Source organism: Acyrthosiphon pisum, chromosome A1 (assembly GCF_005508785.2).
Source record: "Acyrthosiphon pisum isolate AL4f chromosome A1, pea_aphid_22Mar2018_4r6ur, whole genome shotgun sequence".
In the NCBI taxonomy this organism is placed as follows: Eukaryota; Metazoa; Arthropoda; class Insecta; order Hemiptera; family Aphididae; genus Acyrthosiphon; species Acyrthosiphon pisum.
The window spans coordinates 116,028,460-116,041,934 of record NC_042494.1 but is presented as its reverse complement, the minus strand read 5'-3'; the positions used below and the strand labels follow the sequence as shown (position 1 = coordinate 116,041,934).

The 13,475-nt window shown below is 31.8% G+C and overlaps 1 protein-coding gene across 5 annotated transcripts; it reads right to left on the bottom strand.

Annotated features, from left to right (window-relative positions):
- Window positions 1–509: 509 nt before the first annotated feature.
- Window positions 510–7,896, bottom strand: LOC100159597 (neuroplastin). 5 transcript variants are annotated; one of them, XM_008184103.2, is made up of 9 exons: window positions 7,403–7,672; window positions 7,027–7,327; window positions 5,140–5,409; window positions 4,559–4,682; window positions 4,312–4,484; window positions 3,586–3,696; window positions 3,334–3,516; window positions 3,127–3,262; window positions 510–2,756 (listed from the first exon to the last, which is right to left on the bottom strand). In XM_008184103.2, the coding sequence occupies exons 2-9, from the start codon at window positions 7,106–7,108 to the stop codon at window positions 2,708–2,710; spliced, it is 1,128 nt and encodes a 375-aa protein (XP_008182325.1). In that variant the 5' UTR covers window positions 7,109–7,327; window positions 7,403–7,672; the 3' UTR covers window positions 510–2,707. The 5 variants fall into 5 exon arrangements, with proteins under 5 accessions (XP_008182325.1, XP_008182327.1, XP_003244015.1 ...); XM_008184105.3 differs by having other exon boundaries at window positions 3,123–3,262; window positions 7,027–7,896; XM_003243967.4 differs by having other exon boundaries at window positions 7,027–7,894.
- Window positions 7,897–13,475: the final 5,579 nt, after the last annotated feature.

Here is a 13,475-nt window from a genome sequence, read left to right as displayed (position 1 = left end):
CATTATTAAAAATTATAATACATTGCAAGTGGTAAATACTAGTAATGTACCTATATAAAACGCAGAGCATAATAAACATTCGAATCCGTGCCGAATGTATTACTGTATTTACATAAATCCAGTCATGGACACGCAACTTAACAGCCTGTTGGAAAATTAGTACTTACCAATTGCATTTATGCGTATGTACCTAATTATAACATAGCATATGTATAGCTTCAGTGACGTACACACTGGGGGTGTGTTTTGGGTGTCAATACCCCTTTGGCCCTTGGCTTTTTTTCACTACGTATATAAAACGTAAGAATTTTTTTATGTATTATGTCATATACTTATTTTTTATTTAATATAACCATATGGGGTAAGGGGTTATATTAAAACCCTCTCAAATTGGATATTTCTGTGTACGCCACTGCACAACTTATCGAACTATTGACAAGCATACCAGGAAAACACGAGATAAAAAGGTATAGTTGAAACTCGGATGAAATAAATAAATAATCATTAAATAACAACAACTGTACTTACTATATTTCTATTTTTTTTTTTTTTTTTAAGTAAAAATGACAATAGAAACATTAAGGCTCAAGGACATATTGGGTAAACACGTTTCTAACATATTCACGTGTTTAAATCATTGATTTCGCACCACTGAACTCAGTCCGTATTTGTCCGAATATTATAACTCGGAAAAAAATTAATAACAGACAGTGCACTCTAGTGGCACACGAACAGAAACGATAATATTGACGTTTCAGCTCGCAGACCACACCCTGAAATTTTTTAACAAATTTCTCAGGGTAAGGGCACTAGGGCATTAGCCATCAATTATTAATATTACCGCCAAATAAACTAATTTACATTTTTTAAATTTCTACACATTTGTTTACATTTAAAGAAACTATTTACCCAGAATGTCTTAATATTTATTGAAATTACAATTTGTACGATTATTTTGAGCCGCTAAAGCCAACTATTTTATTTATTTTAATAGTGAATTTGCTATAGTGGTAGAATTATTAATGAATATTATATTATATTATATTTTTTCAAAAAAAAAAAATCATATTATGTTATTATATTATATACTATATAATAATAATATTTAACATTATCTTAAAATTACAAAGAAAAAAATTTGTCATACATGAGAATTGTTGGTTCTGAAAATTAAAGCCGTTGGCAGTGTTTAATTTTTGATCAGAAACGAGTTTGTACATACAAGATAGAAATTAAAGAAGGTGTAGTTTAAATTTATTTAACAACAACCCCCTCCAAGGATACTTTTAAAATTGAATTCTACCACGTAATAAGTTGTCTGAATTGTATAATTAAAAAAAGCATTTATTAAACGGCGTCATTAGTGAAATATTCCTAAAATACAAGAAGGTGTGGACGGGTGGAGAAATAATAACTTGTAATAACTATGAAATTAATGATTTAATGCTAACAATATTTTTTTTTAATTTTAACAAATTCTACAAATATAACACTGAATAAATAATAAAAAGGTCTTACGAGTAACAAATAAGATGGTTCACACCAATATATAGGAAATAAAATATTAACGTTTCATATCTCTCTTTCTGGTGTCAAAAAATTGATTGTAATGTCACTACGTTAATAGGCTTAAATTAGTTATGTTTTGAAGAAAGTTTTTTAAATTTCATTACAACAATTTAACAACAAGCAGTGACATTATATATATATTACATAATAATAAACATAATTTTATACGATCATATACGATTTAAACTTAATTTATGCTTATTGCTAAAAATAAATTTCCAACTGGGCAACTTTCAAATTTGATAAGCACCCTTAATGTACTAGTTATAAATAAAATAAACCACTTATAAGTAGAATAATAATAAATATATATTGCTGGGGACCGAGGAAGTAATTATTATTAAATTAGACGAAAAAGTGAAATTGTTAGAAATAAAATCAGCGTGTAATACTCTATCATAACACTAACCTACGAATAAGTAACTCACATTAATTTTTTTTTTTTTAACAACACTTTTATTATAAGCTACCTATAAAATAAATCTATGACCAGAATTAAAGTAGTTTACTTTTAGTTAAACGATAGGATAAATTTAATATTATTACGAACTGAAGGAATAAACATTTATTGAGCATTAAATGCAATATTTCCAGGCTTGTTAAAGCGCAGTAAACTTAAGATTTGGATAAGTTAGGCATGATAACATTGAAATTTTAACAAATCATTGAGGTTAACAGGCAGGGAGGGGGCGATTACTGTATTTTATTAAAAAATAAAAACACACATCAACTTTGGTAAAAAAAATAATAAAAAATAAAATAAAATAATATTAATAATAATAACACAACAAAATACGGAGAACAAATGATTTGCACAATGAGCCTAAATTTGTTTATACAATACAGCTAGTATACCATTATTGAACTTGAATTATTCCCATTTACGTGTGGGAAACATTCAATTTCATTTTTTATGGAGTAAAAAATACAATAAGCAGTAAGTATAACACTGTTTCAGCTGGACCAAAACAACAAATAGCTGTTTTCATTTAGTTATTTGTTAACAACTATGATAATTTTTTTACTAAAAACATAAATAAAAATTGGTCTGGCAAACCTAATGCATCTGTATCTAAAACTTTTATTCCTTACTTATGACCTTTGTTTAAAATGTGTTATTATTCATTTAACTGTCAAATTATTTCCGGTGTCGTACATCACCACCGCTGTGGTCGTTAGCATTGTTTCTGAAATAAGTAATAATAATAAAAAAAAAATGAATACAATATTATAATACCAAAAAAATGTCTTAAAGATAAAAATATTATGTCAAGGTACCTATAACATTATGTCATGAAATGTATATCTTATCAGAATTTGCTACATTGAAAACCTAATACATTTATCTTTACAAAACAACAGTATTCTTGTAATAGTCTAGCTGTAATGCCATATAATGTGAAAATTTAAGGAATAAAAAAATTACAATATTTACCACTATTAAAACCACACAGTATAAGCTACATTTATGACCCATTAGTTTCAATTTAAGATAGAAAAAAACAAGGTTTCTTTACATAATATATTCCATGTACAAATAAAGCTCATCTTACTTACGTCTCTGGCCCTTGGTCGGTGTCACTTTCCTCAAATTCGGCCTTGTTACGTTTCTTCTCATATATAAATATAACCAAACACAGAACAATCACTTCAGCACAAATACCCAAGAACGGCCACAATGCAGCCATTTTGTCTATAACATAACAAAAAATAACCCAATCAAATAAAACAAAGCATTAACTTCCTGAGTCTTCTATTTATTACCTTTAATGCGCACGTAGGAAGCACCAGAGTGTACAGGTTCATAGACAACACTATTCTTTCCACTGCAGATGAAATTTCCTCTATCTTTCATTGTGATCGGATCCAAAACTAAGATGGCATTGGTAATATTCTTTTTGTTAGGTAAAAATTTAATATGTTCAGAAGGCACAAGAGTGGTATTTTCTAAAACAAAAATTAATTAACAGTTAGTTCAAAATTGGAAATATAAAAAATTATATTTATTATACATACCAAATTTCCAACTAACTTCTGGTGTAGGTACACCATATACAATGCATTCCAATTCCATTTTTTCACCCTCGATAAATGTAGCTGTTTTTGGCAGTTTCATGTAAGGCTTTACTGTAACAAAAAAACAATGTCTTATGCATTTTTTTTTTTATTATTATTACTTAATATTAACAATATATATAAATATATTATGTAGGTACACTATTACAGTTTAAATCAATTATTAAATAACATAAGTTACATACTGTAGATAAAATTAGAATAATCTTGTTACATACATACTATCATAAAGTGAAATACAAAAATGAAATCCATTTAATAATATTGAAATCAAAAATAGATGGGTATTATGTCAATAAATCCAATATCAGACGGCAATAGTAAAAGTGGTTATATGGACTAGCAATGTAAGTAATATGTTGTATGATACAGTACATGACAATTATATACATACAAATATGAAACACAAATACAGCATACTTTTAAACTTGTATAATCTTTAAAAAATAAAATCTTATTAAGGGCAAACAGTTTTATTCTTAACTTAGTATGAGATTACTAGTAGTTAGTTTATAAAATATAATGTATATTATTAAACAATATTTTACTAATTTAACAAGGTAGGTTGTACGTCGCAAGTTATTTATTTTATATCTTCAATAAAAATTAGATTTATGAGAAAATAAAAAATATTGAATAAAATATGATATAACATAATATACTAACAGACAACGTTGAACACCTTCTTGTCAATTGGACTATTCTTGGAAGAGAATAAGCTGCATGTATACTGACCAGCATCGTTTTCAACAAAACGATTAACTACCAGAGTGTTTCCAGATACATCAACGTGGTGTGGGTCTTCAGAGTCAGTTGTTATTTGATTGTCACCTTTAAACCTAAAAATGAATAATTAGTAGGTAATTATTTATGATTAAATATATAGATAACAGTAGACAATGTATATACTGACCACTTCCATATGTATTCTGGATCTTGAGTGCCATCAATATTACAAATAAGTGTTAGTTTGCTTTTGTATTCACCTATTTTATGATTATCGCCATAGTCATAGTTTGCTTTTATAGTTGCTTGAGCTATAACAAAATTATAAACAAAAACATAAATACACAGGAACCAAAAGTTATTGGTAATTATTTTTTAGGATATTTTAGATATTAAATGAATATCTAATGTATAGGTCATTAATATTGGATTTTAAACAACATAATATACAAATTACATATATGCATTAGTAAAAAAAAAAATCATATTATGAATGTCTGAAAGGTTTAATGTTTTATATAAATATATGTATATTTTATTTCAAATGCAAAATCTATATAACAAATAATGCAAACAATAAAAACCGACAACAGTAATGGGTTAATACCTAACACAATGATAAATCTAATCTATATGAGATGTCGCAGTATACTGGAAAGTGTGTCTAGTCGCAATAGTTAATTTATATGCGAGCCAAAAATGAAGCGAGGCGAACCGGTCCGGGCACATGGACATTTATTTTAAAAGCTCATCATAGCCGGCACGTACCGGTAACCACATATAGTACATGAAACTTGTTGTACTGTGTTGTGCATCGATAGGCACCCGAATGCATCGAGGATGCAGAATTGGCCATAATTGTGGATACAAACATATTGTCATTAGTTACTGCCTCGCTGATATTGTAGTGTTCACCAGTAACCAGGGTGTGACCATCTTTTTGCCATTTTATGACTTGGAACATTGACACACGACATGTTATCTTAAATGGGTCGCCATCCCTCACTGTTGTATTACCCTCGTAACTGGGCTCATCAGCTAAGTAGTCCAATTTCGTTTCCGAAACAAACAAACATATTTTTCATACCCCAAAGCCACGAACAATTTAAATAAACAAATTAACTAAAACTAAATAATCAAGAGATATAGTTGTGCTTAATAATTTAATTGTTGAAGAACTTAAAAACTTTATAGCTAGGTACATTTATGTAATTGAGTAATTTAAGCATATCTACACCTATAAAAACACACTGAATTCCTAAAATATTCCTTAACATCACATCAACTAGATACTGAAATATAATATATTTTTGACTTTTTAAATTTAGTCTATATGTGTAGATAACCTAATAAAGCTATGAGAAAGTAGGTGTAGTATTGGTTATGTGTTGCGTATATACCTAGTTGAAAACATTATTTATTGTTTATTGTAAAAATGTGTTTATAGTATTTAGGCATCTATTTATAACAAATATCTATCAATAGATATGTAGGTGGGTAGGCACTTATTATAATATTTTAAAAGCCAGATAGTTAAAATTATTTGAAATTTATAATGTATTATATACCATTGTATATCTTTAATAGAATACTTTTAATAGGTACCTAGGTAAAAAGGTTTATATCAAGTGTTAATAAGTCAATAAGAAAATAAATACCTATAAGTATAAAGTAATGCCTAAAAGTTATTTATTGATCTGTGTCAACTCATTATTCAAAGATTATCTTATAAAGGAATAAATGTAAACTGTGATATTATTACAAAATACCTACTGATATATAAATTATTAATTTAGATAACATTTAAATAAATTGATTATTATAGTAATTAGTAGGTGCTAACAACTTGCTAGTTATTAACGGAAGTGTTTCAACTTATTTAATTGAACATTTTTAACTTATATTTTATACCTAGTGTATATACCTACCAAATAAAAATATTTAATTGTACATTAAACTAAAGTAGTCTAGTCGTAATACACCACCCATCAGCATCCTAAGTATAATAGGTCATAGAATATGAAGGAAATATTGCACTTGTCGTTAATATCTAGTACCTATATTATTGTATACATACATAGATATATTTATTTATTTTAAATGAGGTAATAGATACCTGAAACCATTTTAATTTGTGATGTTTTATATTAAATGTATATAGGTATTTGAAGTCAGTGTAAAATGATTGCTACGACACGTTTAATACGTGAGACAATTATTGGTTTTTAAGAATTAAAATTCTAATACCATTGAAATCTATTGTACCTACAAATTAAATGTACGAAACAAAGCTGTCAAAAACTTGGATCGGAGTAGGCACAGAATATGAAGTAGGTAGCAACACAGTCTATCCAGAACCATATAGGGAGTTATGTGCGTTGATGGTCGGCACTAATATTAGAACGAAGAAACAAGTCATAGGCAGGTGGCAGCATTACGACAAGACAACTTATAAAGTTACTGAACCCGGCCATAAGAGAATAAAGTTGTTCTTGGGGTTACGGTGCTACAGCACCACCAGAGCAAAAGGAAACTCATTGAACATTTTAAATCAATTGTTTATTTTATTTATTTTTGAACGACGCGGGTAAATTGGGTAACGCCCTAACCCTAAGCACAGTAAGAGCAAAACGACATAAAAACAAAGCAACGTACCCAAGACCCTGGAGGGCCCGAAATCCAACAGGGCGCAGAAAACGACGCTGTACACAACGACACTGAGCGAATTCCAGCACATAATTCCGGATAAGTTTTCCCGGGTTTGGGTCGGCTGAATTTCTCAGCAAATCACTCTAAAACGATCGCACTGGCCGTCTAGTCGTCGCAGCCACCGCCACCGTCGCGCTCTTGGTCGTCGTCGTCGCCGCCGCCGCCACCACCGCCGCCGCCGCCGTCGTGATCGCCGTAGCCGTAGCCGTGTTCGACGATCTGAAGGTCTTCGTCACCGTCACCGTCGCTAAACGTAGACCCGAAAAAATTATAACGTAAAAAACCGCGACACCCACACGAGAACACAAATTAAGTATAATACCTATGTATAAAAAAAAATTAAATTTTACTCAGTCACACGCACAACTCACGACGACTAGTGTGTTGGTGTCGGTGTGTGTGTTTGTGTGTTCGGTGCGCGTGTATGCGTATGAAAAACCGTACGGACAACGGACGCCCGCGCGCGCGGAATTAAAAAGGCGATATTATTCGGCGGACCGTGTATGAGTGAATGTGTGTTAGTTAGTGAGTGTATGTGTGTGGGACAGTGTGTGTATGGAACGTACGACTGCCCGTACAGTGTGTACAGCGGCGAGTGGAACGTATGTGTGTGTGACTGAGTGAGTGAGCGCGTACGTGTGTGTGTGTGTGTGTATGTGGTGTGGTGTGTGTGTCTGTATTACGGTGTTCAGTCGTCGGAGAGAGGTAAAATAGGCTAAAAATTTCCTTGTGCCCCGCGGAACAGGGCCGTCAGAAAATAACTCGAAGGGAGAGAAGAGACGACGACAACGACACACACGCACAGATGCGGCAACTGAGAGAGAGCGACTACGAGGCCGCCGTCATTGACTCGGCGTTGGTGCGACCGAGACGGCCAACCTCACCGCTGCGGCGGCGCCCTGTCGTATTGATTTGCCGCCGCTCCACGCCCCGCCTTGTGCCGCGACAGCGTAACCGTCGCGTACTATAGCCGTGGCCGCCGCCGCGCCGTCGGGCGCTCGACAGTGGTACCACGGTCGTCGGATCGAAATTATTCACACGAAACACGACGGAAAACACCGCATCCGCCCCCGGTACGGCCGCTACGGTCTCGCGCCGAAAGTTCCTACATGGTTTTTCCGTTTTTCCGACCGGCGAGCTCCTCCCTATCATTGCTGTCGCCGACCTCGAAATTCAACCGGAGAGCCGCTCCCCCCACCATGTGCGTGTGTTCGCTAACCACCTCCCGGGCACTGCCACCACCCGCCCTGCCAAGTCATCGAGCCCGCTTGCCGAGCGCCACGGCCGGGCCGGACGACCGACCGGTACACGTCAGCCAAACCGTAGGTCGTGTCCCCTTTGTTGGGTAGGTTGGGGGAAGCTAATGAGCGCCTGCGCGATCAGTAAGCTCCTGTGTGCTCGCTCTCTCTGTTTCGTCTACAATTATCCCCATAACCGTATTCCTCTCTCATTATCGTTATTTCTCCTCCACTCATTCATCCCCGTCATCGAATCACTCCCACCCAGAGTAGGTCTATTTTCTTTCCACTCCTCCCTCGTCGGCGTATTCAAGTCCCTGGCCTCCCGTATTATACCTTCGTTGGTTTAATAATATTATAATAAATAATTAATAATAATATGTCATATGTGTGCGACATTGACAACGATAATAAATAATAATAATAATACTTGAATCATGTACTTATGGTTGGTGGATGAGTGGAGTGGAGGGTCTCGGATCGCACGACGTGACGTGTATACGTCATACCCATATAATAATATATGTTTTATATTATGTCTATGCCCAGGCTATGGTCATACCAGTCCTGATTATGTTCAGTGGAGGAAGGGGGTTGGAAGCTTATCGAAAGTCACAGCGCAACGGTAATGGTGTTCCGATAACGCACCCGCTGCCGCGTACACTGCAACGTAATCGGCCGCCAGTGGCACGCACGCACACATATGGGTCAAAGTGTGTGTACATACGAACGTTGTCGTCGGACGATCGACATGCAGTCTGCCGCCGTCACCGCCGTTTATATTTATATAACCCCGACCGCGGCGGAATTTTATTTTAGATGTTTATAGACGCAAAGAAAATAGCTTCATTAATGGGCACTGGCTCGTGAGATTTTCGCTGCCATTTCAAAAGAACACTCGTAAACGCGTTTGGGTTTGACACAGAAACCGTGTCCGTCAATCGAATGCGTGTGACACATCAATGGATCATATTTTAGATTCCGCATTAACCGTTGCGCGTCGCCACAATTTCTCCGATATCGGTTTAATTATCCGTTCGATATCGATCGCTCTCTAATAGTCAATAACCTCTACCCGTTTACACAATATGATTTGATATATTTTTGTATTACTGCCTTAGTGCCTTGACATAAGCACGCCGTGTACAATCTAGTCTTAGGAATTGCGTATAGGCGATAGGCCGATCGGTGTGTGACGTGTGTACTATAATACTGATACACATAACCTTTATAGTTTATATTGTTATTACCGCTCCATTACCCCTGCTCTTAGAACTGTGCCAAAATCTCTCTTAATATTATTGCATCGATATTAACGAGTAAAAAAATTAACTGTTCAGTGTTCAATAATAGAGAGGGGTGCACTGTTACTACTGCTGGAGGCTTAAATATATTGGCAAGGGTAACTCTCGACAATTTAAGTGGGTAAAAACCACTCCAGGGTTATAAAAAAAATATATGTACAACAATATACAGTATATAGTATTATTATACACTTGAGGTATATACCATGGGAAAATATAGAGAGTATAGGAACTTAAGAGTTAAGAGGGACGTCAAACACCCGTTTTTAAGGGTTTTTATTTTTTAAATAGGCAGATTCATTGATTTTTATAAGAAAAATTAAGATTTAAATAATTTATATATTATATAACTAAATAGGTATTAAAATATATTCAAAAGATAAATCATTTTTTAATACAAATAATTGTGATGTACCTAATGTATTGCAAATTAAAAAATGATTAGTATATAATTCTTTAAAATGTATTCATTCTAATGAAAAATTTAAAATGATTGTTACCTATTATGAACTAGTTATTTTAGTTCATTGGACCTAATTATTACACCTATAATACATCATAAATTAAAATATTATCTTTTAGTTATGATAACAATTTCATCATTCTATTGTATGTTATAATTTATAAATAAATGTTTATAAATTTAAAATCGTTCATAATTGATAATAGGTAATCGTAGGTTACCATATATCGTAGCATGGGTAGCTGTGAAGTGTAAACTCGGTCCGGAATCTCGTACCTATATAATAAAAACAGTCGATTGCAAACTTGGCTCCATAATTTTTAATGATAAAATATAATAAAGTCATCACAACTTAATCGGAAAATATAAATAACACATTTTAATTCAACTTTCCCAAATATATATTCCGTCATAATGCTTAATCAAATTAAAATAAATACAAACCAAAACCTATATTAAGATAAACAGTCTAATAAATTGATCATTTTAAATAATGGATAATGTCCAGTGGTTCTCAAAAATAGCTTAAGGTAATTACTAATTAGTTATGAGAAGATCAGGACATGTCTTTTTATTCGAGCCGAAATTACACATCAATCATCTTTACCTGAAAAAAATCGGAGCAAAGTTTACAACAAACTTTTTGAACTTTTATTTTTCTCGAAGCAAGTTTACAATCTCTCATCTAGTATATTGTACTATTTAAGTTGGACTATTATAAAAATATAGGTTTAATATAATTATTATGAATTAGGTATTAGTTATTGCATGTCATATGAATATAATATGATAGTAGTTTTGAATTTCGATTATGACTCATACAGTCATACATTATAAGTTGCCTATTACTTATGCTTTATAGGTTATAAGTATATAGGTGATCATTATTAATTATTATACAAAATAAACACACTGCACAATACTGTACCAGTACATAACAGTATTTTAATATTTAATACTAAACAAACGAAAGTTACTATGTTAATTAAGGTTGAGTTTAGTTATCCATATTTTGTTATTATTTTCATAATTACAATCTATAAAAAGTGTAAACTGAGAAATGAGAATCAATCAACATTTGTGAATCAATATTAACTGTCATTTAATATTTGTTTTGAAAAAAAATAAAATATGTTTATTGATGTTTGCAATTAATAATATTTTAATTATATCTATTTCTGTATTGTTCTATACTTCTATTTTACCTATATACTAATGTCTAGTACCTATATTATTGTAAGACATTTTTATTTTTAATATTATTTAAATATATGTTTTGAAAATTTTAATCATGATGCACTGATTTACAATATTATTTACTACAAAGTTCTAGTGTTATTTGACTGCAGACCCCTAATCAGTGTTGAGAATTTGAGTTTACCTAGATAACATCTAGTTATATTGTATATTATTCAAAAAAATAATTTGATAGACACAACAAATTAAATACCCATGAATTGTCATGAAATTATTAAAAATAATAAAAACTATTCTGACAAGAGCGCCCCCAACCCTCTCGCCAGAAAATATTTTTCTAAAAGTGTGAAAGTGTAAAAATTTAAAAGTAGAAATATAACTGATTTTGTGCGTTTTAATATTTATAGGTAGGTATATTATTTGAACAAAGCAGTGGCGTCATTTCAATTTTTTTTAGTACGTATATTTTGATACAGGCGACAATTAACTCTGTTTAGAATTTATCAATTTTTTGGGACAACAAATTTTTAAGAAATTGGCCAATTCACAATAATATTAGATTTTGAAATATGCAAATGTATACCTTGAGTTGATTAAATGACGACACTGAAATAAAGTATTATATTTTTAAGGTTTTGACCCAATATGTGACTTCTGTTAATATTTTATATACCTGAATCGCTAACTGCAGAAAGAGGACAAGTCCATTTTTATCAATTTCGATTTTGTTATCATTTTTTATTAAGCTCGCGTAAATACATCGTTAACTGCAGAAAGGAGTCAAATCCGACTATCCAAACGCTAAATATAATGTTTGGAAATTTCAGTTTACTACAAAAAAGGCTCATGGTATGATTTCGTTTTTTGTCTCACCCGAAAAGTTATAAAAATGGACCTATCCCCTTTCTGCAGTTAGCGATTCAGTCCTATAATCACTATATATTCGAGATTATCTATTTATTATAATTTATATAAGTAACCTAATAACAGTATTAACCTAGTATTTAGTAATCTATATCAGATCATTAAATATATACTTCATGTAAAGTTATTCAGTATATAAATGTAATCTACATAAAATATACTATGTGGTATACACAGATACACTTTATTACTACAAAATTACTACACATTTAAATTTAACTACTTACATAATATTATGACATTATGTATAGGTACCAAAGGTACCTACATTATACATTATCAATTATAACTATTGTTTATTCATTATACAGCATATTACGAATTACAAATGGATCAAGGCAGTGAAAATTTCTCACTGTCCGTAACGTAATTAAGCCGTTTATCAATTAGGTACCACCAGTCAGCTGTACAACCCCAAAACACAGTAACTGTGTTTTTCATTATTTTGCAGGATAATTAATTTAGTAAATTATTTCAGACCTAACAATGTGTAATTGCTATGTGTTCACAATATTATAACTCCTGAAATAATAGTCTGATTCTTGAGATTTTTTAATAGAAAAATTCAGCATGAAGAGTTACCAAAGATTATGTAAAAAAAAAAATACTTTTGATAAGAGTGTTGGTTACTGTGTTTTGGCGTTGTACATTTGTACTTTGTAGTGGCGTGCTCTGGGTTAGGGGTTATAACACCCCACGGCGGCACGGCCCACAATTGACTTTTTTTGCCAACCTACAGAAAATAACTTATTAGTTATTACTCATTACAGCTGTTTCAGAGTCATTACTTTTTATTAATTATTAGTTTTATCAGTTGGGTCAAACCGTCTCCACTTAGAATCGTTTTTCATATACAAAGATATTATATTAATATATTATTATGTCATTGAATTCAAATTTAACACCATGCATTACAGTCACCCACTTGTAACTAATAGTTAAATTATAGTTCATATTGTCTAAGCATATGCATATATAGACATATTATAGTGTTTAAGTGTTACCTGCAATGTTATATCACGATAAAATATGAAAAAAATTTCAAATTTCAAATGCATATAAAAAGTTTAAAATATTAGTCTAAATAATTTGAAAATTTGATTCAGTATAGGTATAAAATGACAATTTAAATACAGTTTAATGTTTAAATTTTCTACATATTAATACTCTTTGAATACAAAATGGTTAGGTTTTATGCGTTAATATACAATAGAAAATTTCGTCAAATTTTAAGGTTTGGACGCTCATAAAAAAATTGTATGATGGCAG